The sequence below is a fragment of the Phoxinus phoxinus genome, assembly GCF_949152265.1.
Source record: "Phoxinus phoxinus genome assembly, chromosome: 1".
Lineage (NCBI taxonomy): Eukaryota > Metazoa > Chordata > Actinopteri > Cypriniformes > Leuciscidae > Phoxinus > Phoxinus phoxinus.
In genome coordinates this window covers 17,229,088-17,256,819 of record NC_136876.1, presented here as the reverse complement: position 1 = coordinate 17,256,819, position 27,732 = coordinate 17,229,088, and the positions used below count along the sequence as shown (strand labels likewise).

Below are 27,732 nucleotides of genomic sequence, written 5' to 3'. Positions count from 1 at the left end.
CACCTGTTTTTGTCTACAGTATCTAAAAAAAATATTTAATAAGACAATGAAACAATCTTACATTATTTTTGAAGACCATTTATGCCCTTTACAGTTGATTTTGCATGCATTAGAGGATCAACATCTGTTTAATGCGCATAAAATTCATTCTTTACTAAACAGACAAAGTCTTGGCATGATTAAAACCACCTGTGGGCCTAATCGCGTGTCACATTTCCCATCTCAACAATGTGTCCTGGGTTGAAATAACGGCACAGTCCTGTCATAGTGATAATGGACCGTGAGCTGCTGGCAGACTGGATCGACTCGCAATACTTGTGCTTATCGGTGCGTAAGAGAAGCTCAGCGCGGTGCTGATAACGCAGGTTGAGCATAAAAAAACATGAGTGTCAGGCTGTGATAAAAAGAACCGGTTACTTGCTACAGAAACAACACCAGTGCAGTTTGCACTCTTAAAACCATGTGCGACTGAGCGGTGTTGATCGTTTGGTGTATTAATGCTACAAGAGTTTTTGAACCCCTTGAGTAAAGTCATGTCTCCTACTCAATGCTTTTTGAGCATGTTGAGCATGTTGTCTCTTGAGAATATATATGGAGCACTTCAAACAGGCATGTCATCACTCAAGCTCCGCCCAGTAAACAACACACTTTTTGATGCTCCGCCTACAAATAGTAAAAGCGTAAACACTCTGTGAACACACTATCAGCTTATCAGATGAGATGCACGTAACCGTCCATGGTGTCCACTAAACAATTCGGTCGAAAAGTCCACCTGGAAAGGAGGATACACCGTTACACGGAGCAGTGATTCGCTTGTAATGTAAATGGATGAGAAAAATGGATGGAAATGGACTGAAAGTTGTTTTCATGCTTTGTCTTGCTTTCGTCACTACAGGAGGACAAAGTTTTGAAAGTACAGGTAAGAAATAATTGTTTGACTAATGTTCTTCAGTGTAAAGTTACATGCATTTTATGACTTTATTTATTCCTGTGATGGTAAAAGCTGAATTTTCAGCATCATTACTCCAGTCTTCAGTGTCACATGATCATTCTGATATGATGATTTGATGCTCAATAAACATTTTTTATTATTATTATTATCATCAATGTTGAAAACAGTTGTGCTGCTTAATATTTTTGTGGAAACCGTGATACGCTACCATTCAAAAGAATAAAAATATCAGGAAAAAATATCCAACAATTCATAAAGGACCCATTTAATTGATCAAAAGTGACAGTAAAGACATTTATAATGTTACAATATATATATATATATATTTTTTAATGCTGTTCTTTTAAATTTTATATTCATCAAAGAATACTGGGGGAAAAAAATCCACAAATTTTTTTAAATAAAGATTAAGCAGCAAAAATTCAACAAGATAATAAGAACTATTATTAATAATTGACCACCAACCAATTCATTTTCTATTTTTTTATTTAGAAAGCTTTGAAATATGCATTCATTTTATATAATCTAAAATCATCTTATATAATATAGTTTTATTTATTGAACTTCTTTAAAAAAAAATGCTTAGTCCAAAAAATCTAAATAAATGTTTGTGTTTCCGCCTGTGCTTCTTGTACTTGTGCTTATTACAAAATGAACTTACAATTGTCTTTGAATAATGCTGACAATGCTTTCAACTTCATATAATATGATTGTTCAGTGTCCCAGTTACTCCGAGACGAAACAGAGGATCTTAAATGTTTCGTGGACAGAAAAAAGGATCTCACTTGCTTCTGGGAAGTGGAGGAAGCGAGGAATGATCAATATACCTTCATGTATTCATTCGAGTAAGTGACTGTTTAAGGCTTTAAGGTCCAAAGAATCAATCTTTTTTTCTTTCTTTTTTTGACATTTTCCACACACACGTGTCCCATTTTAAACAGAGGTGGACAAAGGACACAACTTCATTACTTGAGTAAAAGTACAGATACTACTGGTCAAATATTACTCCGTTACAAGTAAAAGTTATAAAGACTGATTTTTACTTCAGTAAAAGTACAGAAGTATTCTTTTTTTACAAGCACTTAAGTTTAAAAGTAAATGTCAATGCATTGTATTATTATTGTTGGATGTAACAATGACAAAATTTGCATTTAGAAGACCAAACGCAACACTGAAAATTAAAATCAGGTTGATGTCAGAATCCAATGTCAGATTGACGTTAATCTCCAACATTGGACAACCAGACTTTCAGTTCCAACCAAAATGCAACCAAAATCATCTACTTTCTACTGAAGGACCTTGACAGAAATGTAGTGGAGTAAAAAGTATGATATTTGTCTTTCAAATGTAGTGAAGTAAAAGTAAAAAGTTTCCAGAAAACATAATACTCAAGTAAAGTACTGAACTCAAGTAAATGTACTTTGTTACTGTCCACCTCTGATTTTAAAATATTGTTCTTGAAAGACTGTGTTTATAATATTAATAATCATGTCAGTTCAGTTAAATGGTCGCATTAAAACATCAATCAACGTTATTTCTTCTTTTCACATGCCTTCAGGAATAAGAAGAAGATGCCTTGTGTGGTTTCCTCTCGTTTTGTACTGGCCAGTAACAAAACCGTCTTTTTCTGCAAGCTGCCCAAAACCCTGTTCTTCGTGGCTCTTGACGTGCAGGTTTTCCGTGATGGCCGGACTCTCTATAATCGCAGCCTTAAAGCTGAGAACGTCTGTAAGTCTATTAAAATTAATACTTGAAGAAAATACTAAGCAGAATGCAGGTATAGCCCTCGACACGTTTAAAGTCAACATGAAACGGAAGTTGCGATAGGCTTTTATTCGCTATTGTGATGTATATTCGAGTGAAACGAACAGGAAAATTGAGGGCGGGACTTGATTTTGTCCATGTGGAATTGATTGGATGGTTGTGGTTTGCTATTGGTGGACCTCATGTGAGTGACAGGTTGCCCCGCCCTCTCGCCAGTAAACACATCATCAGAGAAGAGGTTTTAGAGGGAGGGGAAGTTATTTTGATTAAAGATCACGAGGGCACATGATTTAAAAAATAATAATAATACGCACAGATCATTTATAATAAATAAATTCAAGTCATTTGATTTCCAACACCTTTCCTTTCACAGTCTTTGTAGATCCTCCCAGAAACCTGACGGTCATGAGCTCAGGGAAGGAAGGGCAGTTGAACGTGAGCTGGCTGCCTCCTCTGCTCAAACACATGGATGACATTATGATATACGAGGTCAGATACGCAGTGGAGGGAAGTCACATGGGCAAGGTGTGTGTTCTTTATTGTTTTTTCATGAGGCCGTTACTAGTGTAGTTTGAATGAGCCGACGCAGTGTGTATCTTGGTGAAACTCAGCAGTGAGTTGTCTTTTGAAGGTGGAGGAGAAGGCGGCCTCCACCATGCTGGTTTTGCGTGACTTGCAGTCCGGAACCAGATACAAGGTGTGGGTCCGTGTCAAACTCGACGGCGTCTCCTACAAGAGCTACTGGAGTTCTTGGACCGATCCTGTGTTTGCAGACACGCTGCCAAGCGGTATGTGGATCTGAATGCTTTTCGAAAGTACAATCAAGTAACAAGGAAAACATATGAAAGCCCAATGCGAAATTCTGATTTAAATCAAAACAATGACAAAAAATGTAAATTATGAAATATAAAGTTATAGTTTTGTAATTCCCAGAGTCGTAATTCTCATAATTAGCATTATGTAATAATTATAACTAAATATAGGTTTAAAATTTTGATTTAAAGACAAATGACATGAAAAGTCGAAATTATGATAAAATGTTATTGACTTATAATTACGTACGTCATAATCATGAGATGTAAAGTCAAAATTAGGAGAAAGTCATGGAAAGTCATAATTTGTTATCTCATAACGTCACATTTTTAATCTCATAATCATGATTTACTGTCAGATTTTTTTTTATCTATGAATGTGTCATTTAAAATTGTTATCTCAATTTCTAATTATCTAACATTACAATTAATTATCTCATAATAAAAGGTGAAATTGTGACTTTCATAATTAGGACACATTACTGTCATAATATATTTTGTCATCTATGACATAAAAAGATTCCATTTTATGTCATAATTATAATTTTTATTTAATTTTTTATAGTTAAGATTTACAAAAGCATATTTCTTCTACGTGGGCTTCCATAAAACATTTTAAATTTGTTTATACAGTTCTTTTCACAGTATACATTGTTTCAAAGCGGCTTTACAGACATTAATGATGGTAATGTTTATAATCTTCATGCCTTTATAGTCGCATTTAGCAGATTAGAACTGGGTAATAATAATATAGTTGACATTTTGAGACGACTCAAGCAGTCAATCACTTGAGATTTGCTATATAGTAGTGTTTATATCCGAACTATTAACTTTTATCCCAGTACTTCTGTGATCATTTGAAAATTTGTAACAGAAATAACGATAATGTTTCATATCTACATGACCACTGCACATGTTCCGGTGAGGTTTTAATAGACACAGGCGAATCATGCTGTCATTTAGAAATGAGGAATATTTCTTTGTTTCTCTTTCTGCAACAGACATGGATCTGCTGATTGTGTTACTGGTGCTTTCCATCGGATTGATCCTCTTCCTGCTGTCTCTGACTGTGATTCTGTCCCACCACAAGTCAGTTCTCACAAATACACGCTTAATGAGATCATACCATATTGTTTTTATATCATGTAAATGTTTTATATAATGTATAAGATAATCACTTCAAAATAACCGTAACCCATTCTCTAAGAAAACATTTAACTTTATTTTCAGAATAACCTTTGACAATCGGTTATTTCACATTAGCATCTAGGGACATTTTTCTACCCGATATAGGGAATTACAGTAAATGGTAATGGTTATCAAGTATGGTTGCTTGTGTAGGTAATCGATATCGTAATGATCATCTCAGTGTCCACTGTAACAATGCAAACTCCACTTTCTACCACGAACAAGTGAATCATGAATGGATTCTGTGCACATTGCAGGTTCCTTCTGAAGAAACTGTGGCCTGACATCCCCACGCCAGAGCACAAGTTTCCAGGTCTCTTCACAGTCTACAAAGGGGATTTCAAGGTAATTCATGCATGTTTTCAATTGAATGTCACTGCACCATTTACACGGTACCATGTATAATTTAAATGAAAATAAATGGTTTCCAAACTGTGATTGGTAGAGGAGTAGATGAAAAGTTATATAGGGTTTGGTTCAGGTTGACCGGGACACTTTCCCCCAGTCATCTCAATGGCAAAAAGTGTCCCAAACAACCCGAATTCACCCTTTGTGTTGAAAAAAAAATTATACTTTTCAGCAAGGATGCCTTAAATTTATCAAAAGTTTACCCGATACAACAAATTAATGTTTATTATCTATTTTTAGTCGAGTCAGTGAAGGATAATGGGCGAATTTCAAACTGCGTTTTTAGGCCATTGAAAAAGGGGACGCCAATTGTAGGGACTTTTTAAACGAAAGTGAATACCTGAATCCCTTCACGAAGGGCACTTCACGAAGGGCACTTTGTTGAACACCATTGAAGACAATGTTAGTATCTGTTAGATTTAATAGTAGGGGGGGAAATGGTTAAATTTGAGTTTTTATCCGCAATTTTCTTCTTCCGGGTTTAAAATCTTCATTGTGCACTGTACGTGCTATGATGACTCATAGGTAATTACGGTATTAATGAGACTGAGCTTTCATATCCTATGAGAAGACACTGTCTCTTAATTATTCATGACACCACGTGGATCTTTCCAATGACATGTCAAACTGTGATATTGCGAATGTGTAGTAGATGAGCGAGGCAATCATGGGACGCAAGTGTTTATTCGCCGTGCAATAGTTCCAGTGCGTTGCATATCTTTCCCCGCGATGCTGCCAGGGCTAGACTCTGGCTCCGGGCGGTTGGTTGGCCATCCACCACGGACACATCTGTTGCAAAATTAGACATTTATGAATTTATGAATTAGACGTTTACGTTATGCTAATTTCAGGTCGGACTTTTGCCTGCAGAAGGGTTTTTGTTCTTCTTTGATCCCTACCATTCGCGGCCTCTGGTTCGTCCATGTTTTCCTCCACAGTCACGGCAGTGGCTAATGGTTCAAATAGATAGGCCAGAGGACCTGCACCGCCATCTATTATGTCTCTATTTAGCCCTGGGGATTCAGGAGGAGAGAAGTCCTCCACCTCCACAGAGCCCTGCGTACTGCTGCCACTGTACATTTCTATGTCACTGTCCATCTTTATTATTGGGGTTCAGGGGGCGCGTAGATCGAGGCTATGCACGGAACGTTTTATTTTTTAAGCGGAAAATGTATTATTTTTCAAATATTTTTGTATTGTAAATGTATTATTTTTGAAAACAGATAATGCAGGCTCATCCGGGTTACTGAAGTCAGCTGCGCTAAACGCTTGCTAGGAACGTTTTTTCTTTCAGGAAGTTATGCTTTTGTTGACCTAAAAAAATATGAAAACTCAGCCGAATCAATATTTTGTGTACAGTTATTTAAAGGTGCTCTAAGTGATGTTGGGTGACGTCACTTCTTGTTGACGTTCGAAGTATTGTCAAACAAAACAGAGGCTAGCTAGACTCTCCTTCCTCCTCGTCCACGCACTAACCCCCCAAACCCCATCCCCAAATCTTTCTTGTCGGTTATTGCCTGGAACACTGTTTGTTATGTTGCGGGTTGGCCCAGTACGATTTTAAAACAGTTAAATCTAAAATCAATATCTCTTATCCCCATAATGTGGTGAAAGGCTGTGTAATAGGTGATATGAATGACTGTATACCGTATCTCTTAAATGTCCATTTAGTTTGAACTTGCCGCGCTGCAACGGCTCTCTCCGCGGAAGCTTTGCGTTTAAAGACCAAATAAAATATTTCAACTCAGATCAATATTTCGTGTCTAATTATTTACTTATGTGGCAAGTAGCCGTGCAATAAGTGGGATAATGTACATCCAGCCGGTTGTTATCTCAAAATAAACACCTTCAGGTTGAGCCTGTCGGGGGTTTATTCTGAGATAACAACCGGCTGGATGTACGTTATCCCTTACTTAATTTAGAAACATACAAATGTGTATTTATTTGCAACAATTATATTAACAGCAATAATTAGAAATCTCTGTTGTAAGAACAGCTAATGGATGCCGATAATTGTCACGTTAATATTCCAGGTGAAGATAATTAAGAAATTACGTTGTCTTTCATTTTCCCCTTGGCCAAGTTCCCTGTTCCCTCCATAGTCCCCAGTGCGAGGGCTCTTCGGAAGAAGAAGGGCATCACTTCCGATTGAAATTCGCCCAATGTTAGCATTTGTCTGTATATTGGAAGGAAAAATCTGAAAAAAAGAGATCATTACTAGTAGTAGACGTTTAGTAACTAAACTATTCTGTTTCCTCTGCCCTCAGGAGTGGATGAGCCAAAACAATGGGAGCATTTGGGGAAGATCAGTCCATGTGTTCACAGAGGAGCCTCCCTCACCTGTGGAGATTTTATCCGAGGTTTCTCCGACCAGCTACGACACGTCCCCTAGAGAGGAGAGGAAACCTACGGAGGAGGTAGAGGAAAGCGAGCGCACGGATTCGGGGTTAATGGGAGGGTGGCGAGAACCTCCTCACGCTAACTGGCTCATGGAGCAACTGAGGGCTCTTCAAGAAAACCCAGAATCTCTCTCCCAGTCTACGTTACTGCAGTCACATGACACCTACGTGGCTCTCAATCAGAACTCGCAGCATGTGCAAGAAGTTTCCGAACGGCAGACCGACGATGTCTTCGAGGAGACGTTACCGCTTCAGGCGCTCTTTACCACCGAGGGAACGTCGTCTTTGAGCGCCTCGCACTCCGACCTCGGCTCGCTCCCGCAGAGCTCGGGTTCGGGAAGACTGTCCTCGCAATCCAGCTTTGAGGATCCCAACCACACGTGGCCCCCCAAAGGGCCTGGATACACATACATGGCGGTCGCAGACTCGGGGATTTCCATGGACTACAGCCCGATGAGCTCCAGCAACATTGCGGAGCTCAGAAAACACAGGATCTACACCAATGAATACAAAAACGAGATTTTTGGCAACAAGTGGCCATTCTCCAGTCAACATGTCGAATCTGGATACTGATACCTTACCTCAGGATCTTACTGATTTCTGTTTGACGCATGACGTTGAAGGACATTTGAAAACACTAGGATCTTTCAGGAGAAAAGAACATATTCCATCAGAAATAAGCTAATATTATAGCATTACTATGGCAGCTGTTAATTAAACATTTTAGTACAGTGTATCATGTGCCACTAAAATACCAGTGTAGAGTTTCCATTTTTAATACATTAATTTTTTAATACATTAGTTAGTGGCACTTTCCACAAATAGGCTTCACTTCGATGTTCTTTAAAAAAAAAAAAAAAAAAAAAAAAAAAGGGGGGGAGGAAAAAAGCATTACAGGCTAAATTTCTGCAATTTTGTTATGAATTCAGTTTCATAGTCATTTAATATATGTGACCCTGGACCACAAAACCTGTCACATGGGTCATTTGTTTTAAATTGAGATGTATACATCATATGAAAGCTGAATAAACAAGTTCTGGAATCTGATGATGCAAAAAATCGAAACATTGAGAAAACCCCTTTAAAGTTGTCCATTTATGTTCGCAATTGTGCTGCATTCACTCACAAAAATAAATGTTTTATATATTTACGGTAGAAAATGAAAAAAATATCTTCATGGGAAATACAATGTATTGTCGGCTATTGCCACAAATATACACGTGCGACATGTGACATGTTTTGTGATCCAGGGTCTTATATCATGAAAAATAGGACATTTTAAGTCCAAAATCTGTACTCTAATAAATCATACATGTTTTATATATACATAGGTTACTTTGGTCAAATGATGAAATCTTTTTTGTATATTGACTGGATTCAAACATCACCAAATGTTTGTAACAGAATTGCAAAAATTACAAACTTTACATAAAATAAATGTAAAACAAATCATATAATATTTTACCCTTATGAGCTTGATTATCATCATTTCTAAAATTAGGCATCACATTTGAAATAGATATATATTAGCCTTTGTGGTAAGTGCCTGATTTGCAGCTCACGTCATTCTGTTTTGGGGTTTCCAAGTCTAAATATCTCTAATTCTGTGTATATAGGCCTATATATATATATATATGAATGTAAATAGCACTTTTTTTTTACTCTGTTTTTGTGGTTTAAGTTGCAGTAATGTGTATCTTTCGGATCTGTAAAACATTAAACCTAGAGGAGGAAGTTATTTGAAGGATTATTCATCCATCCATCCATCCATCATGCTTTATGTCCTTAGATGCTGTGTTTGCATGTGGATAGTTCTGGTGCATTCTGGGAATGCTTGTATGGTTGACCATTTCTCATTTGTTGACATTTGCAAGCAGCCCATTTTTCTGAGTGTAACAGTGTAACGTAACTGTAGCAGACACAGACTTGATTAGATCGTGAACAGTGGGCGTTCCATACGAGAGTTTGCAGTTGATTATGGAGGACTACACCCTTCCTGAAGCACACGAGCACACAACCAGCTTTGGTGACATTAACTGAAAAAAGAAAGCACTTTGTAACTCAAGATAAAATATTAGACATTTTTCAGTTCTGTTGAATAATGTGCATTGACGACTCATTCACAACAAAACCAGGAACGTGTATTAAGAAAGTCCATTTTGATTCAGTGTTGACATTAAGGTTTGTAATATGCAGTACGGTCAAATTACTGTACAGAAACCTTTTACCTTATAATAGCAGTTGAGTTTGTCTGCAACTCGTTTTGTGTTCTATATTCTGTAATGTTAAAGCAAATATGTTGGATTTGTAAACAACAATGAGTTAACCAAGATGAATTGTTAATATGTAGTATGAAAACTACACTTTTAAAAATGAAGGTCCTAAAAGTGGGTTTCTCGCTGTGATGCAATTGAAGAACCGTTTTTAATTCCCCAAAGAACCTTTCATTAAACAGTTCTTAAAAGAACGTTTTAATAATCTAAGGAACCTTTTGTTCAGTTGAAAGATTACATTTATGTTAAAGTGGCTCGAAGCCACTGAGGAACCTTTATTTTTTTAAGTGTAGATAAAAAGCAGAAAAAAAATATATTTCTGACAAATTTTCACATGTAGTCCTGCATGTCAATGGCACGACCACTGAGTGTTGTTTTATTTCATTATAGCATTGGCAATAAGATTGAAAGCCTAGTAATCACTTTCTAAATAACTATTTGTCTTTCACTTTTTCTATCAGCAATAAAGCTCCTATTTTTTCAAGAATGAAAAGGAATGTTATTTATTGCGTACACCGACGGGACTCTTCCACTTCAGCAAAGACGTCTACACACCTGTTATTTATTTTCTGTTCTCTATCTAAATGAATGCATTTGTGCATTTAAAGGGATAGTTCACCAAAAAAGGTATGTGTAACACTTAAGATGTTTTGAAGAATGTTGGTTGCCAAACCATTTTGGTGACCATTGGTACCAATAATACTGAGACATTGATAACACTGTTGTAGATACACTGTATAATACCAGCTGACCTAAAAAGAAAACAAGAGGCTTGCTTGCAGAGAAATGCTTGCAGAAAGGGTTTTTGTTAAATGCAACGTAATCATTGCAAAAATTACAGACCATATATATACGCTATACAGAGATAGCTATGCTGTGAACATGTAGGATATGACATGCATAGAATAGACATGCATAAATCCTGTAGCAGATCTAGGCAGGTGGAGCTGGGGAGGTGGAGTGGTTCAGAGGATAGCGCTGCTGAAGGACTAATTTACAGCAAACCGTGAACCAGACTAATGAAATGTTAAGCAAGCAATCTCATTGGCTGCAGGATCAGCAGAAGACAATCATCTTGTGGCATGTGGGGTTAAGATAGATATATATATATACCGGTAATGTAAACAACCGTTTTCTAATCTGTTTTTTTGGGGTTTAAGTTAATGTAAGAGTTTTTATTAAATGCAATGTAATCAAAAGTAAACAAATAACAGTCTGGCAATATACAGACAATATACAGACAACAGTTGGCATACAACAAATAAATGCTGGCATTTGTTTCATACTTTAGAAAACTTTACACATTCAAGTGTAGTTTCAACATTGTCAAAACTTTAGAAATTCTGCAACTATAGTTGGCAGACATAAAAAAAAATATCTGTATTTAGCCAAAGTTTATGTTACTTTGTCAACTTTACAAGTAAACACTAACATTCCTATAAACCAAGTATAGCTGGTCGAACTGAGAAATAAAAATTGTTTATATTGTAATACGAACATTTATTTGCGGTCTTAACAGCTCTCATTTCCCTGTTTGCTTTTGTCCCGCTGGTCCAGAATCTGCTGTCCCTCACCGATGACGGGACGAAACTCCAGAACCCCTCCTGCCTGCTGCCCCATGTGCCACTGCTGTCCCTGATGGGCCGACGAAGGACACGTGTCTGACAGATACACCTGCCACTCATTCTGCCCCGCTATTTCCATAAAGGTGCACCTCACCTGTAGGTAACGGTCCAGTACAGAGAGGAGAAGATCAGGGACTTCACTGTCCCGACTGCCTTCACATTCACTCTGAAAGGAGAGCATGACCCTGCACAGGCCCTGGCCGTCTGCTCTGCTCTGCTGGATCTGTGTGAGAAAAGCAGCGGTGTCGTGCAGGAGGGCCGCCACGTGGGCCACGGGACCCGGGTCGTCCTGCAGCGGCCCTTGCAAATACCTCTCCAGACCGTCCACGATGATCAGGGAGGGAGGAGACGCGACATCTGACGCCAGCTCATGAAGAGACGCCACATCTTCAACCAGCTCCTCCAAAGTCTTCACATACACAAACTTCACATTCTGTAGGTGAAGATGCATGAAAACATGACTTTTATTCAGAACAAATTATATTTGTCATTTTCCTCTTATTAACACTGTAAAACCTGAAATAGGCTAACTATCATTATGACAAGGCTTATATTGTGTGCAACAGGTTTTTCAGCAAACTTTTATTCATGTCGATAATTAGCATGTCTGACTGAATTATCTTGTATGTATTACATGTGTTTTTTGATTTATTATTAATATTAATATCTTGTCGCTCTTCAAACAAACGAAGGTATTTATTACCTTCAGACTCTCTAGTTTTAGTCCAGGTACTGAAGCCCTCAGAGAAACCGGTAGAGACTGAAAAGGGGTCTGTGTGAAAAACAGCACTTTGAGCCCCAGATCTGTGGCAGCGGTCACGGCGGATAGAAATAACACAGATCTCCTGATGTTTACGTCCCCGAGCACTAACGTGTTGCCTTCTACACGAGAGGGAAATACCAAATCAGTCGTTCCAGATCCTGGAGCAAACCGTCTGAAAACGACTCCCAAAATATCAGCCATCACAATTTGCCTAACATGGTTGCTATTACCAATTATTAATTTTTAATATGACTTATCATCAACATCTATCGCAAATTCGCAACAACGTGAAGGTAACATGCATCATCTTCTCCCGCGAATTTGACGTTCCACTGCCTTCTGTTTGAACGACGCATCTGATTGGCGGTCATAAAAGAGAGCTCGCGGTTGATTGGGCAAACCAATGTGTCGAATCAAATACAAATTAAATAATCTTTGCCTTAATTTCGAAAAATATATATTTTATCGTAATTAAGACGCATGATTCATCTACAAAAAATATTAATCTAATAAAAAAACTAACTAAAATGAAAAACGGAATAAAATAAAATACAAAAAAATCCACTTCCTTTAAGGCAACACACAGCACTTCCCTTTAAGACAAAACATAACAACTCAACAGCTGATACCAAACATGGCGGCGGTAAACACCGACTCGAAAGCCACCGGAGAGCAAATTAAAGCCATTTTGCGCCGCTGCAGGGGTCGCCCCCGGCTGACGGACGCGGACCGGGCGCAGCGGCGGCTGGAATCGCGGAAGAAGTACGATGTGCGGCGCGTTTATCTGGGAGAAGCACACCAGGTGTGGAGCGAGCTGCGCCGGCGCACGAGCCTGAGCGACGCGGGGCTCGCGGAGTATTTAATCCTGCTCAATTCGGCATATGGAGAAAAATACCAGCAGAAATACGGCAGGTGGGTACTCCGAGTCGATAAGTGACCCATAAAAGCCATAGTTGATCATACAACACTCAAAATCAATAAGATGGGTAAAGGTAGCATTGCAATTCAGCTGGCTGTCCAATAAATTCATTCATTCATGCATGCATGTGTGGATAGTAACTTGTGTGCACAACTACTATTGTCTGATACTACTGTATCTTGCAGGTGTTCCTTGTTAACCTGAATCTGCCATTGATTAGGCTCTACATTATTGATTTATTTTAGTTTGTTTACATGTAATTCTCTAAACTGAAAAGTACCAAGCAGTGTCATGTTATTTATTGACATGTTTTCCTGGAAAATACAATACCATACTACACATGGTACTATACTATACATGGAAATCTGTACTATAATAGTACAATTGTAGCTTCTTGTAGTATCTGAGAGTATAATGCAAACAAATTGCATGGATATGGTCATAATTTTGTATACCAGGACATTTCCACATGCATCACTTATACACATCTTAATGCATCCCACAATGCAATGTGCTTGACTTGGCCTTTCATTTCTGCTGTGCTGAATGAATCTAATGTAGGCTCCTTATGTAATTGAATTGTCAATAGATCATTCATGTTTTTTGCAAACCCCTAGCTTTCTTGTGTAAGACACAAAAAGAGATATTTAGTAGAAAAAGTAAGCTATTTTCAATACAATGAAAGTGGATGGGGACCAGAGACAGTTAGCTAGTTTGTTTCATGTAGCTTTTCTTTTTAACATGGGTGATGTAAACATGTCTCATGTGTTGTGATGGACAGGAGGAAATCCATTCCTGAACAATGCAGCAGTCACAGGAAAGGTGAGTAATATTCATATGCAGTATATCGGTTCATCTATTGACAGGTACACATGTAACCCAAATTACTTTTCAAAAAGTAGTGCTTCCCAAGCCTCTCGCAATATAGGCCTACTGTAGTGGCCAAAAGGGATGTCGGACCTAGGAAAATCTTCACCCTTTATTAAAATATTATAAAACATTTTTGTTGAAGATTTTGTAAGCATATTCTGTAGTTATTGCTTGGAGCCTTGGAGTCAGTAATTGTGAAAATAATGCCAAGAAACATGCCAAATTTGTAACCATCACAAAAATAAATTATGAACACATGCAAAAGCAAGAGAGAACGAAATATTAATAACTGATGATTATGTTGTAGTCGATGCATGCTTTTTCCTGTGAGCTTTTTGATTTTCTATGTGTTTTTTTTTTTTTTTTGCATAGTAAAATTAGAAAAAAAAGTTTCTCATTTTTTCAATTTGAAATTTTTTTTTGTTTGTTTTTTAAAACTTTTTTACAAATGTAGTTTGACTTTTTGTAGCTTTAATTTGCCTTTTTTTACCAAATATTTTCGTCAGATAAATACCTTAACCACTTTTAGTGTTTTGTTTTTCCCTCATATATTTAAAATATTTAAAAATATAAAATATTTTCTTAATATTTTGATTGTTCAATTTTGTGGGGTCTTTAAAAAAAATAATTCCTATCCAATCTTTTGGACACTGTATACTACCATTTAAATATTTGGGGATTTTGGGCTTGGTATTTTTTTAAATAAATAAAAAATACAATAAAGATGTAAAATATTATTACAATTTAAAACGGCTGTTTTCTATGTGAATATATTGTCAAATGTAATATATTCCTGGGATCAAAGCTGAATTTTCAGCATCATTACTCCAGTCTTCAGTGTCTCATGATCCTCAGAAATCATTCTAATATTATGATTTGATGCTCAAGAAACATTTCTGATTACTGTAACATATATATTTTTATTTCTTATTATTCTCAACATTTATTCTTATTAAGAACAGTTGTGCTGCTTAATATTTAAGTCACTTTTGATCAATGTAATGCATCCTTTCTGAATAAAAGTATGAATACATTTAAGGAGAAGTGCTAGTTAGTGTGCTGCTGTGGATTAGTCTCTGCGAGCGAGTAAGATGGAGATGTTTCTCCTCTCAGGGAAGAAGGTGTCCTCCACCAGCCTGCAGGACGTGGTGAGCTGGTACCAGTGTCACTGCCAGTCCTGCCCACACGAGCCTGAGCTGCAGGCGCTGGAGCCCACGCTGGGTATATCTACTTCTGCACTGTGGCAGTGTGTGGCGGGTCACTCGTTTGTGCAGTGCCTGCCCTGGCCTGCAGGAGGAGAGTCTGAGTCAGACCTGGAGGACGGTGTGATGGAGAAGGATGAGGAGGACAGGCCTCCAGAGAAGAAAACCGCTGGCAGTGAGAGAACGAGACTACAGGACCACGGGCAGCTGCAGGGTATGGACATCTAAAACTGGTCTCAGTATGTTCCCAAACCTTTCTTTTGTCAGTCAAACCACCTAGATGTGAAATAAGGAAGAACCGCCTGATATTTTTAGGTTAATATTTCAGTAATTGAACTACATATTCTCATGTTCACCGTTCTCTGATGACAGTTAATGGTCACATGCAAATTAACAGATAAAATGTTTGTTCTTTTTAAATTATTTATATTTATATATTTTTTTATTTTTTTATTTTTTTTATATATATATTATTTTATTATTATTAGTGGTAGTATTAACTCTTTAAAAAGACAATAATTAATAATTGTCTTAAATTCTTCACTTAACATTTCAAATCCTCTGTTTATTTTAGCAGAATACTGGTGAAATGCTGTAAACTTTGAGTGTTTGAAAGTATGCAAATGTATTAATAAAGTCAAGCAAGCGCACATAATTGAGTTCCTGTTAAACTCGAGATATGCAAATGCATGTTAAAGGGATAGTTCACTTTAAAATGAAAATTCTGTCATCATAAAGTGAACTATTCCTTTAAATTCGCAGCACATGCAGAAAACACACACACACACACACACACACACAGTGTATATATATAACGAATAGTCCTATATATAATCAGTGTAATAGTACGTATTATTTACGTACTATTATAGTTTTTATTTACATTTGCATTTTATTTACGTTTTAATTGCATGTTTTCAGGTTTACTTTAATATTGGTATATGTGCTTTTATAATTTTATTTTAATTATATATTTTTTTCAAATGTTGTTTGTTTTTTCCTTTAACATTTTTATTTTAGACCTTTAACATTTTTATTTAGTTGGGCTACATTTCCAATATATATATTTTTTGTTTAGTTTTATTTAAAAAAATGATTTAGCTTTATTTTTTTAAATAAATATATGTATTATTTGAAATAAAAATGTTTAAAATTGTTTTAGATTTAGTTAATAATATTAATAAAACTGAAAAAACTTGATCACGAGCTGCTTGCAATATTCGCTCTGAAACGCACAGGCATTGAACTATAAATGTATTTAATTAAATCAAAACATTTTAATTGATAACCGTGTTATTTTAGTATCATTGAGATACTATTATAGTTTCTATTAATATTTTGATTAACATTTTTATATATTCCGTTCTCATTTCAACTTTAGTTAAAGGTTTAGTAATTTTGTTGTGTGTTTGTAATTTTTAAAGAGGTTTTTTAAAATTAATATGTAGAGGTTCACTTATAATGTTAAAGTTTTTGCAAAAAAAATAATATTAAGATTGGCTTACATTATTGTATGGGAAACAATATCAATGGGCACTCGCTATCGCACGTGAGTTAGTGTTTTGAATAAATTATCCATATAAAAACCATGATTTACAGACAAAACGTTATGAGATAATTTAGTCATATGTAAATGTATTTTGCATGTGTGATGTCACAGGTCATCCAATATCAAAACGAGCTTTTTCTGGAGCTTGATTAAATAAATATTTTGTTTATAATGAGGAGTCGTTTTAAGCTATGAAACTTGCAGGATGTTTTAACTGAACTTTTTCCGTTTTTTTTATTATTGAATAAATTATTAGCTTTTCATCAACTCACAAACACCCATTCTGTAATATTGGATTTAGCATTGAACAATGAATCTCTTCTTAATCTTAATCAGATGCAGCCAATGAGTTGGAAGACGATGATGAACATGCATCCCAGATGGAGCATCAGATGACATGCACATCCCTCAATGATCTCCCAGGATCCCCTGCGGCCCACAGCAGTTCTCCCGCCTCGGAGCACTGTCTGGGAGACCAGGCCGTGTGGGAGATGGAGGTGCTCATGAACCGAGAGGCCGAGTCTGACGGAAAAGCCTCGGATCGGGATGCGGCGAGAGAGGCGGACCCTGTCACGGAGCAGGCCGACCATTCAGGAACATTAGAAAATGAGGAAAAGGGGGCAGGGGGCTCGGAGGAGAGATATGAATGCATGGTTGTCACAGCGCCCTTGACGGACGGGCGGGAGAGGGAGGATGGAGATGGTGGTTCTGGAAAAGGTGTGGAAGAGAGCATCCCGTCGCTGGCGGCCGCCTCAGCACAGAGCGAACTGTTCGAGCGTCAGGATCTGCAGACGGTGATGGGCGAATGTGAGCTACCGGACCAGCACTCCACACTGGAAGGATCTCAAGTAGGTCAAAGGGCTCACAAGAGAACCACTAGGGCAGTGGTTCTCAACAAGGGGGTTGGGGCCCAATTGGGGCCTCAGCAAACTATCATGTTCGGAGGATGACTTAATACAATTTATATGAATATATTCAAATATTCTGACTTTATACTTTATATTGGGGGGGCCTTTGAGTCAAAAAGGTTGAGAACCACTGCACAAGGGGGCCAATTATTTAATATAAGACAAAATATGCTTTAAAATGTATAAGTAAAAAAAAAAGAAGCTTTAATTGCAAACAACTAAAGTCATTAGATAAAAAGTGTAAATGCTGAAGAACATTCAGTTATTGAATTCTTGAATATTGAATTGAATTTTTATTTATTATTAACTTTTTTATTTATTATTACTTATTTTATTACTTAATCTAATATATAATATTTATATACATTGATTTAAATGTCTATTTCTAGTTTTTGTTAATAAAAAAAGTTTGAAAACAAGCCACTTTGTTGTTACAGCAGAAGTAACAGAAGTGTTGGAGGCCCTTCAGATATTGTCTTTGACAATGTGGGGGCCTTGGAGTCAAAAGTTAAAAAATAATATTTTGCCTAAAGAAATTAAGGCTGTTTTTAATTATTTAAAATTAGAAATACCTTTTTTTTTTTTAGTTCTTGTAGCTTCTTCTGATTTAAATGTAAAAAATATTTCCCAGTATCTTTTCTGTAATTACACATACAAAATAAGTAAAATAGGCTAAACTTCACCTTAAATTTTTTTTATGTGATAAAACAAAAGTAATATCAGCTGCAATTTCCTTGACGCATTATTTCATGTTCATATTTCAATATATGCATATTCACATCAGACTGGTCCATCTGACCAATCAGAGCAGAGTGTCTCTCAGAAAGGAGGAGTTTAGAGAGATTTAATCCTTTAATTGAACCATTTCAGACACCGTGTGAGAAAAGAGGTGATGTATCCCATCCATTATTTGGGGGGGGGGGGGGGGGGGGGGGAGATGGCTACATGTGCACAGACACATGTAGCCATCTCAGACACACATCAACATGTAACACTGAGTGAGGTGAGAAAACACGAGAGACCACTGAATACGTTAAATAAATGATTAATAAATATATACCATAACTAAACCGAACCACAAAGGAAATAAGGGGGAAAAGGTTTGTGCCAAACAAACAAAAGTAATAAGCATAAAGGTTATCTAAAACATTTAACTTCTAATACTAAGATAAAAAGAAAAGATCAAAGGAAGAGTCTTCAACGTCCGTGACGTCGTAACTAAACTACACTGACTAATAAACATAAATGCAGTGGGTGGCACAAATCCCTAACTAGTGTTTTTATACAGACAAGTTTAACTACGTGTGTACCATGTATGTCAAGTGACAATCTTACCTATCCCCTTCTCCTTTGTAGACCGCAATGTTCACAAATGAGAAGGGTTTTGGGCGCAGCCAAAACAAGGAACGCTGAACGATGTGAACAACGTAACGAAAATAAAACACAAACCGTTTCTCCAACAAAATGTCTCAAGCATAAAGCTCTCTCAATCTCCAGCCTCTCTTAAAGGGGTCATGACATGTTTTTTTTTATTTTATTATTATGTTCCCTTAGGTGCAATTATAGTATTACTATAGTTTTTTTTACAAAAAAACTTTTAAAATGTAGTGATTTATGACCTTTTCCCACCCTGTTTCTCATCCTCTGATTCAAACAGTCTGTTTTGGGGGTGTTTCCCCTTTAAGAGTTCAGTGTTAACGCCCACTGTTATGATTGGCTAACGTCAGTGCCTATGCATCAATTATTAACGCCCCCAGCCAGAACATTTGCGGATTCGGCGTAACTGTTTAGTAGCGGGTGATGCATGCGAAGCGATGGCTCTTGCAATGATAAAACCTTATTATGTTTGAGCCGGAATCAGAGGAAAATGAATTATCCTATAGCTTCATTTGCTAACAGTTTAACATTATTTAACTAATTCCAATGAAATGATAGGGTGTACAACGGACAAAAATGCATGCACAGGCCATCTTTGAAGATGCAGCATTGATAAAGGCAACATTTTTAATTTTCTATCACATGTAGGCCTACTAGAAAGGCGACATATTTTCAAGATTCTCTTATACAAATGTGTTTATATTAGCCATGGTAAAAACAATAATACGACAATTATACGAAATGAGCGTAGTTGTCTTGCGCTTTAAGCGTAGTTGTCTTGTGCTGGAGGCGGTCATATGCAAACGCTGGTACGTCACTTCGTACCGTGACGTCACTTCTTACCATGGATCCAGAACGAGCTGTATTTAGAGCTTGATTAAATAAATGATTCGTTTATAATGGGGAGGACGTCTTAAGCTATGAAACTTGCAGGACGTTTTAATGGTACAAAGACCTCTTATATACCAAAAGATCAAGGCAAATTTGGTTTCTCATGTCATGACCCCTTTAAGATAAAGGTTCTCTAGTGCTCTAAAAGGCTTTCAATCGCAACGCAAAACTAAGACAAAGTTCGTATCGCAAAGCAAAGGTCAATACAAAGTTCTCTAAAAACACTGGCAGCAGCGTGGTCTTTAAATATCCGCTTCACCAGGTGTCACTCATCATGCTGATGCAGATCCCGCCTCCCAAGGCGCGACCACTCTTCTCGTGAGTCTAGACTGACAAGCAAGATAGCCAATCTGCAACAACCTAAGAAAACGATAGTAAGAGAAACAGAAAACATAATCTCCCTAATTTACATAGTGTGCCTTTAACTGCATGTTGTTGCAAAACTTAACATGCAAGTCAACTTATTGGGCCCTATTTTAACTATCTGAAACGCAAGTGTCAAAGTGCAAAGCGCAAGTAACTTTGTGGGCGGATCCCGGCGCTGTTGCTATTTTCCCAGCGGGATAAATGACTCTTGCGCCCGCAAATGTAAAAGGGGTTGGTCTGAAGTAGCTTCATTATTCATAGGTGTGGTTTGGGCGTAACGTGAAATAAACCAATCAGAGCGCCATCTCACATTCCCTTTAAGAGCAGGCGCGCTTGTTCCACGGCGGATCGCTATTATAAAGGCGGGTTTGCCGGCGCACGCCAGGAGCGGTTCACAGCCGAGGAAACCGACGTTCTCGTCAGGGCTGTAAAACACAGAGCAGTGACATTGGGGATGATGGGAGAAACCCACACAAATTAGCTTCGGTTAAACAGGCGTATAATTTGGGTAGTAAATGTGTAGCCTAATCTAGATTTTTTTTTTTTTTTTATCTAGATAGATCTTTTTCACATCTTCACGGACACAACAATGATTTCCCTCGTGTGTTAATATTTTTCCTTGTAATAATGTATGATTTGCAAAATGAAAACTGCTGCATCTGTTTATATTAGAGAATCAAAGTGGATGCGCGTTAACATTATGGCCAAGCACGCGCCCTTAAAATACCATATCACTAACGCGCAACGCGCCACGACTGTTTTTTTCCTGGTCAATGGCGCAATTGCTTTCTAAAACTGGAAAATAGCACCATGGAAGTTTTGCGCCGGAACACGCCTTCTCTTTGCGCTGAACCGCCCCCGCGAGGGCAAGTTCATTCCCTAATTTACCGACGTGCGTCTGTGGAGGGAAAAGTCCGCTGTGCGTGGGTGCAAAATAGGAATGATACATGCGTCGGTGTTCAAAGTCAATTGCGCTGGGTGCAAGATAGGGCCCAAAGACTTAAACACTAAAGGCATACTATTGTGGTCAGGGGTTGTCAAACTACAAGAAGCACCATTAAAAGTAAAATAAAAACACCATAAACCGCTACATGACTCTGAAATTTTAATATGCAGAAATGTAATAGAATCAGTTTGGGACTGTTTATCACACACCTATCATATGACTTCAGGAAAGACACTGAATAGAGTTTCACGGACCGTTTTTTATGATAGCCTACTACTTGTCCTTTTTGGTACTTAACCGCCAAAGACCACAATTTACTTTCATTATATTAATAACAGCAGCTCACAGATTCTTCAGGATGTTTTATTTTTGTGAAAGAAATAAACTCATATATAGGTTAAAACAGTATTTTCACGGTTAAATCCTAGACTTTGATGAACTCTTTGAATGACACCTCTACTCTATTTCTCCGTCCCCGTAGCTGATCATAATAACAGGTCCCAGCTACGAGGCTCTGACGTCTGAAGGCATTCAGCTGAACGTGGGCAGCGGTGATGTCGAGGAGGTCACATGTACTCTTATCGGGGACTTGTCGTACAATCAGATGTGCCAGTCAGAAGCAGCGTCGCATACCAACATCGATTCAGGTTTCAGTCCGATCGTGTTCATCAACGGCCACCTGTATTTCAGCTCTTAAACGTGACTCATAAGTCAATCATTGTGTTCTAGCAATGTGTGTTTCCAAACAGTTTAACCACTTCCTTATGAGTTTAGTGTCAGTTTAACCAGTGTCAGTAATGAGGATTTAGATCTTTAAAATGGCAATATTATCTGTTGATGTTTAATGGTTTCAGATCTGGGTGAGAAGCAGATTTTGGATCCCAGTGAAGAAACACACTGTTCGAAGAAGCTTCAGCAATCTCTCAGTAGGTTAGTCAAGTCTTGGCACAGTAGCCAAACATAAAACCTGTTATTTCTGTATTACCTGTATTAATTCAGGTTTTTTTTTTTTTTTTTTTTTTTTCTGTTGTGGTCAGTAAGATTTTTTAAGATTTGAAGATATTAAAATGTATAGCAGCAGAACTGCCTTAAACATTGATAATACTAAAACATGTTTCTTGAGCAGCAAGAACGCCATTAATGTTTTTACTGTATTTTTGATCAAAGAAATACAGCCTTGATGAGCATAAGATACTTCTTTCTTTTTGAACGGTAGTACATATTGACTAAAAATCTTTGCTTTAGACATAATTGTATCATTTTGTACACACCTTAACCGTTATTGTTACGCCTTTGTTCACGTGCAGGATTTCTCAGAAATTAAACAACTCCTTATGATAGGGGGGAAGTGAATCTTCAGCATTTTATTGTTGGGTTGGGTTCATGCATGACATACCTTTTAATACACCTCTAACCTAGAAATATGGAAATTGATATATGCATGAAAACGCTTTTTAGAAGACATGGCCATTATGCTTCTTTTGACAGTAAACAAGCACTCTATAGCTACTATTACAGCAACCACCCACGATACTCATTATAATCATTGTTGTGGCTAGTTTTTGCACTATTATAAAATCGAATTATCAAATTTTATGAAGTGTACTTTATTATTTCCCTGTGGACTGAAAACTCCTAATAAATGTTATGGCTCGTCGTGTTTCGTAGGCCACATATACGTTAATCTGGACACGTTTGAAAACACTATTTTCGTTTGTCAAGTTTCTTACTGCGTACGTGTAACATGTAATAAAAGCTCAGTGACCTGATGACCAAGAGACCAGACATAATAAAGCTCTCACACTATTCATCTGGCACAATCATTTTATTAGCAAAATATCTCACTACTTACTGGTGCGCTCTGGTCAAACTCAATCGCCATGATTGGTCTAAAACACAATTGAAAAAAGATGGAAAATGGCACACGCGATAAAATTTCGTTTGAATCAAGCACTGCTGAAGTTATGTTTGGTATGTTGACTCAATGTTTTGTCACAGGACAGCAATGTCAATTGTCATCTTTGCAGGAATGTAATATGAAAATCGTACAGAGTAACATATCTTTAGCAACAGCACTGTGAAAATGAATAGCACATAGCATATACTGTTGATGTCTATGGGTAAAATATGCATCATATGACAAAACATGTTTTCAAAGACTTCCGTTTGCGCAGTTTCACGAATAAGGCGTTTTCAGATCTATTCGCTTGCGAGAGCGTCTTCAAAAAGCTCAGTTTTTTAAATCAGTTTTCGTCATGTTGTGGACGGAAGCCCAAAAGATGTATTTTCAAATGTAGACACAACCATAATGTCACGCTCTATGAAATGAATCATGAAGCCATCAACCGTATCAGGGTTCATGAAGTCTTTGAAATGCGATTTGATGTGGTGTGTGTTTGTGTGTCAGGTCTAAGAGGAGCCGGAGGGGTCCAGTAATCGAGGCAGACGGCATGCTGAAGATGTTCCACTGTCCGTACGAAGGCTGCAGTCAGGTGTACGTGGCCATTAGCAGTTTCCAGGTGAGCTCATGTGTGTGCAGTGCATGTCTAATGAGCCTGCGGCCAGATGATCCCAATGCCACAGCGCACACAGATACAAATAGACACTGGAAATGATATACCCTGTGAAATGCATTGATGTAAACCTGTTTGTCTTTTTTATTGTTCATCACAAAGGAGACGCTCTAATTGTTCAGTGGAGCTTAGCAACAGGAAATAAAATACACATTCCCTTCGCACAGGACGGGTTAAATATTGTGGACGCTGGGATATAATTCTGCTAAATATTTATGGAGATGGTTCGCTTTTGGCACATCAGATTAATCGCATTGATAATAAATGCATATGTAATTACACATGTGGGTCAGCTAGTTTTCTGAGAAGTAGTTACATTGTCTTCTGAATGTCGGGTGAGCAGCATTTGTAGTACTGGGGGGGGGGGGATCACACTTTCTGCTTGTGGTTGCAAGATGGATCATGATGTTTTTCTGATGCATGTTGGACAGAATCATGTGAACCTGGTGCACAGGAAGGGCCGGACCAAAGTCTGTCCTCATCCAGGCTGCGGGAAGAAGTTTTATCTGTCTAACCATCTTCATCGGCACATGATCATACACTCAGGTATTATTTGTGCTTGTGGTGCTCTTTACTCTGTTAATCCAGACACAAACACTAAGTGTCCACATCTTATTATGAGAAGATAACTTTAGTTCTTATGTGGAGTTTGTCCTCTTCAGTTTACATGCATTTACAAATGAAAACTTTTCAAGTTTTGGTTATTTACATTCTCTTGCTTATTTACATAGTTCTAGTTGTAGTTTTTCAGTATATTTAGATTTAGGTTATGTTTACACGGCTACAATGTTACAAACATTTTTCCTTTGTGTTTTTCGAGTACAGATGACAACATCGTCACAACGATCCCCGTTCTCACGGATCTGTGAAAACGACTAAACGGTGCATTATTCTTGACAGGCCAGTAGATGGCGACGCCATTTTGTAAAGAAACACTACACGCCTATAGACTGAACACGTAATACAAGTGCACAAAGTCACCGTTTTCACAGATTCATGTTTTTGCTACCGTTTTCAAAAACTGCCACTTTGAAACCCGTTTTCAAAAGTTTGCGAACGTTTTCAGGCCCCCAAATCACCATTGTCCTGTAAATGAACGGCCAAAACAAAAAAGTTTTCGGTTTTTAGTCATGTAAATGGCCTCTTAGTATTTTATGGCTGTCAAAGTTAACTAATATTTATTTTTGGATCTTATGGGTCTTATTTATCTGAGCTTATGCACCTTTTTTAGGTGAATAATCTTGAGTGAACTTTTTTTTTTCCCGCTCCGATCAATGAGGCCTACGATCAGTCAGATCCAAAAAGAAATACAAAACCTGTCCTAACTGAAAAGAAAACAAGTGGACAAAAAGATTTAATCCAATATTTGGCAATAAGATATCATAACAGAAGATGTATAAGCTATTTAAAAGGTGGGTCATTTCAGGTAAAGTTTTTAACACAGCACTATCAGTAATCAAAAACATATTTACCTTCTTCCATGCAGGTGTACGAGATTTTATCTGTGAGACTTGCGGCAAGTCGTTCAAACGCAAGAATCATCTAGAGGTGCACAGACGAACACACACGGGAGAGACGCCGTTACAGTGAGTTCACTGAAAGAACTGATTCATATGGCCATGTCTGCCATATTTAATAACCGTCACGTCATACTGGACGTGGTTACTCACAAGAAATGTGTTTGTCTTGAACCTGTTCTTACAGATGTGAGATATGTGGGTATCAGTGTCGACAGCGGGCGTCACTCAACTGGCACATGAGGAAACACACGTCTGAAGCCCACTTCAACTACACGTGCGAACACTGCGGCAAACGCTTCGAGAAACTCGACAGCGTCAAGTTCCACAAACTCAAGAGCCATCCAGACAAACAGTCCACCTGAAAAAACTCATTCGTATGTGTAACTTTTTGTCAAAATCAGGACCTGCTTGATTAATAATCGAATAGAGGACAAATGGACCGGGAAAAACACAGAGACGTTGATCGAGAGAATCAAAACAATTAGTTTTCTTGTCTGTCAAAAGTGTATTTCTCATCCTGTGCTGGACACAGGAAAACAAAACTACTTCTGCTGACACTGCATGAACAAACATATTAACTTTTATCTGTTTTTTGTTAATCCCATATCTTAATCATGCAATCAGGGGGATATAATTAACCTACGTCTGCTGTACCTGGCAGAAAACCACTGCTTCATAAAACCCTTTATTTTACATTGTCTTGACCAATCCACATTTTTGAAAACTTTTGTAAGGAAATAGCCTTGTATGTAGCCTGAAATATTCCTAGTCTTGTTATTATACATCATCATATATTTTAACAGACAAATTAAGATGCAATGGGTCTTCGACGGTTGTGCAGTTTCCCCATACACATAACCATCAACACATCAGTTTGTACCATTTTCTTTTTTGGTAACACTTTACAATAAGGTCTCATTTGTAAACATTCGTTATTGCATTTGCTCACATGATCTAATAATGCACAATATATTTTTGAGTTTAAAACCGTGTTAATAAATATTGAAATAAACATTGTCTAAAATGAATGGTAAAACTTTACAATCATTAGCTAACATGAACTAACAATGAGCAATACATTTTTTTGTAATTATTTATTATTAATTTATTAATATTTGTTATTTCTATCGAATTGTTTGTTCGTTCACCGGTCATAAACTGTTAACAAATACAACTTTGTATTTAAAAAATGTATTGGTAAATGCTGAAATGATAATTGACTAAGAATAATAAATCCTCTAGAAGTGCTGCTCATATATTAAACTAACTAATGTTAACAGATGATCCTTATTGTAAAGAGCTGCCGAATTAATACATGTAATAAATATGGTGCATGACATCAGATACATTTTCACTATTGTTAAAAATGAGACCTTATTGTTGTCACCTATTTATTTTCTTCTATTTAACTCAGAATTTTCCAAACTTTTAGAATCTGGTTGTTAAGCTGAAATTTAAGGAACAAATACATGCTTTCATATGTAGATTATTTTGGGGTTACACTTTATTTTAAGATAATGTAATATGTTGTACTTACTCGTATAAGTAGGCTACTAAGTAATATTAATTAACTACGTGTACTTACTATAGGGTTAGGGTTATGTAATTATGCATAATTTACTGTTACTACTATAGCAAGAAAACGTAGTAAGTGTAACTTACTTACGCCTTACGCCCAACTTTGGGCATAGGCCACGAACAAGGGTTCTCCAGTCGACCCGGTCCTGAGCCAACTTCTCTAACTGTCCCCATGTGTGGCCAGACCTCTTCACATCTGCATCCAGCTCGCCACGCCAGCTGTTCCTTGGCCTGCCTCTCTTCCTTTTCCCTTGTGGGTTCCAAAAGAGGGCCTGTCTTGCTGTTCTTGATGCAGGCTTGCGAAGGGTATGGCCAACCCATCTCCAGCGTCTTTGGAGGATCTCTTCCTCAATAGGCTGCTGTCCTGTTCGCTGCCACAGCTCCAGGTTACTGATGGTGTTCGGCCAGTGTACGCTTAGGATTCGTCAGGTGTTAATAGGATTCGTCAGTCGTCAGACAGGTGTTAATAAAGGACTGGATTTTCTTCATGGTAGTGACTGTTGTTCTCCAGGTCTGCACCGTACAGTAGAACAGGCTTTATCATGGAGTTAAAGATCCTGATCTTGGTGTTCCTAGGCCCTTGCCTTTCCAATCCACACCTTCACATCCGCCTCTGTCCCTCCCAACTTGTCGACTACGCTGCCAAGATAGGTGAAGCTTTCCACTTCCTCTAGTGCTTCTCCTTCTAGCCTGATGGGAGTCGTGTTGTTGTTGTTGACTTTGAGGATCTTGCTCTTCCCTTTGTGTATAATGAGTCCAAGGCTTGCTGAATGAGTTGCGATGATATTGGTATTTTCTTGCATTTGTTGCTGGGTGTGGGAAATAAGTGCCGGGTCATCAGCAAAGTCG

At 37.6% G+C, this 27,732-nt stretch overlaps 4 protein-coding genes across 4 annotated transcripts in view; 2 read left to right on the top strand and 2 right to left on the bottom strand.

The window, feature by feature from the left end:
• The window catches only part of LOC307009008 (uncharacterized protein), a 416,885-nt gene that overhangs the window by 333,983 nt on the left and 55,170 nt on the right, over nt 1-27,732 (bottom strand). The window lies entirely within an intron of this gene.
• Nucleotides 695-10,060, top strand: epor (erythropoietin receptor). The gene is made up of 8 exons (XM_079613626.1): nt 695-919; nt 1,671-1,797; nt 2,511-2,680; nt 3,090-3,241; nt 3,348-3,504; nt 4,530-4,617; nt 4,974-5,061; nt 7,392-10,060. Exons 1-8 carry the CDS (start codon nt 829-831, stop codon nt 8,094-8,096), a joined length of 1,578 nt encoding a protein of 525 aa, XP_079469752.1. The 5' UTR covers nt 695-828; the 3' UTR covers nt 8,097-10,060.
• On the bottom strand, nt 10,272-13,018 carry swsap1 (SWIM-type zinc finger 7 associated protein 1). The gene is made up of 2 exons (XM_079613632.1): nt 12,125-13,018; nt 10,272-11,854 (listed from the first exon to the last, which is right to left on the bottom strand). The coding sequence occupies exons 1-2, from the start codon at nt 12,383-12,385 to the stop codon at nt 11,309-11,311; spliced, it is 807 nt and encodes a 268-aa protein (XP_079469758.1). The 5' UTR covers nt 12,386-13,018; the 3' UTR covers nt 10,272-11,308.
• znf653 (zinc finger protein 653) lies at nt 12,803-26,661 on the top strand. The gene is made up of 10 exons (XM_079613614.1): nt 12,803-13,096; nt 13,885-13,925; nt 15,087-15,389; nt 17,061-17,572; nt 21,694-21,859; nt 22,067-22,142; nt 23,620-23,731; nt 24,217-24,331; nt 25,272-25,371; nt 25,490-26,661. The coding sequence occupies exons 1-10, from the start codon at nt 12,819-12,821 to the stop codon at nt 25,665-25,667; spliced, it is 1,881 nt and encodes a 626-aa protein (XP_079469740.1). The 5' UTR covers nt 12,803-12,818; the 3' UTR covers nt 25,668-26,661.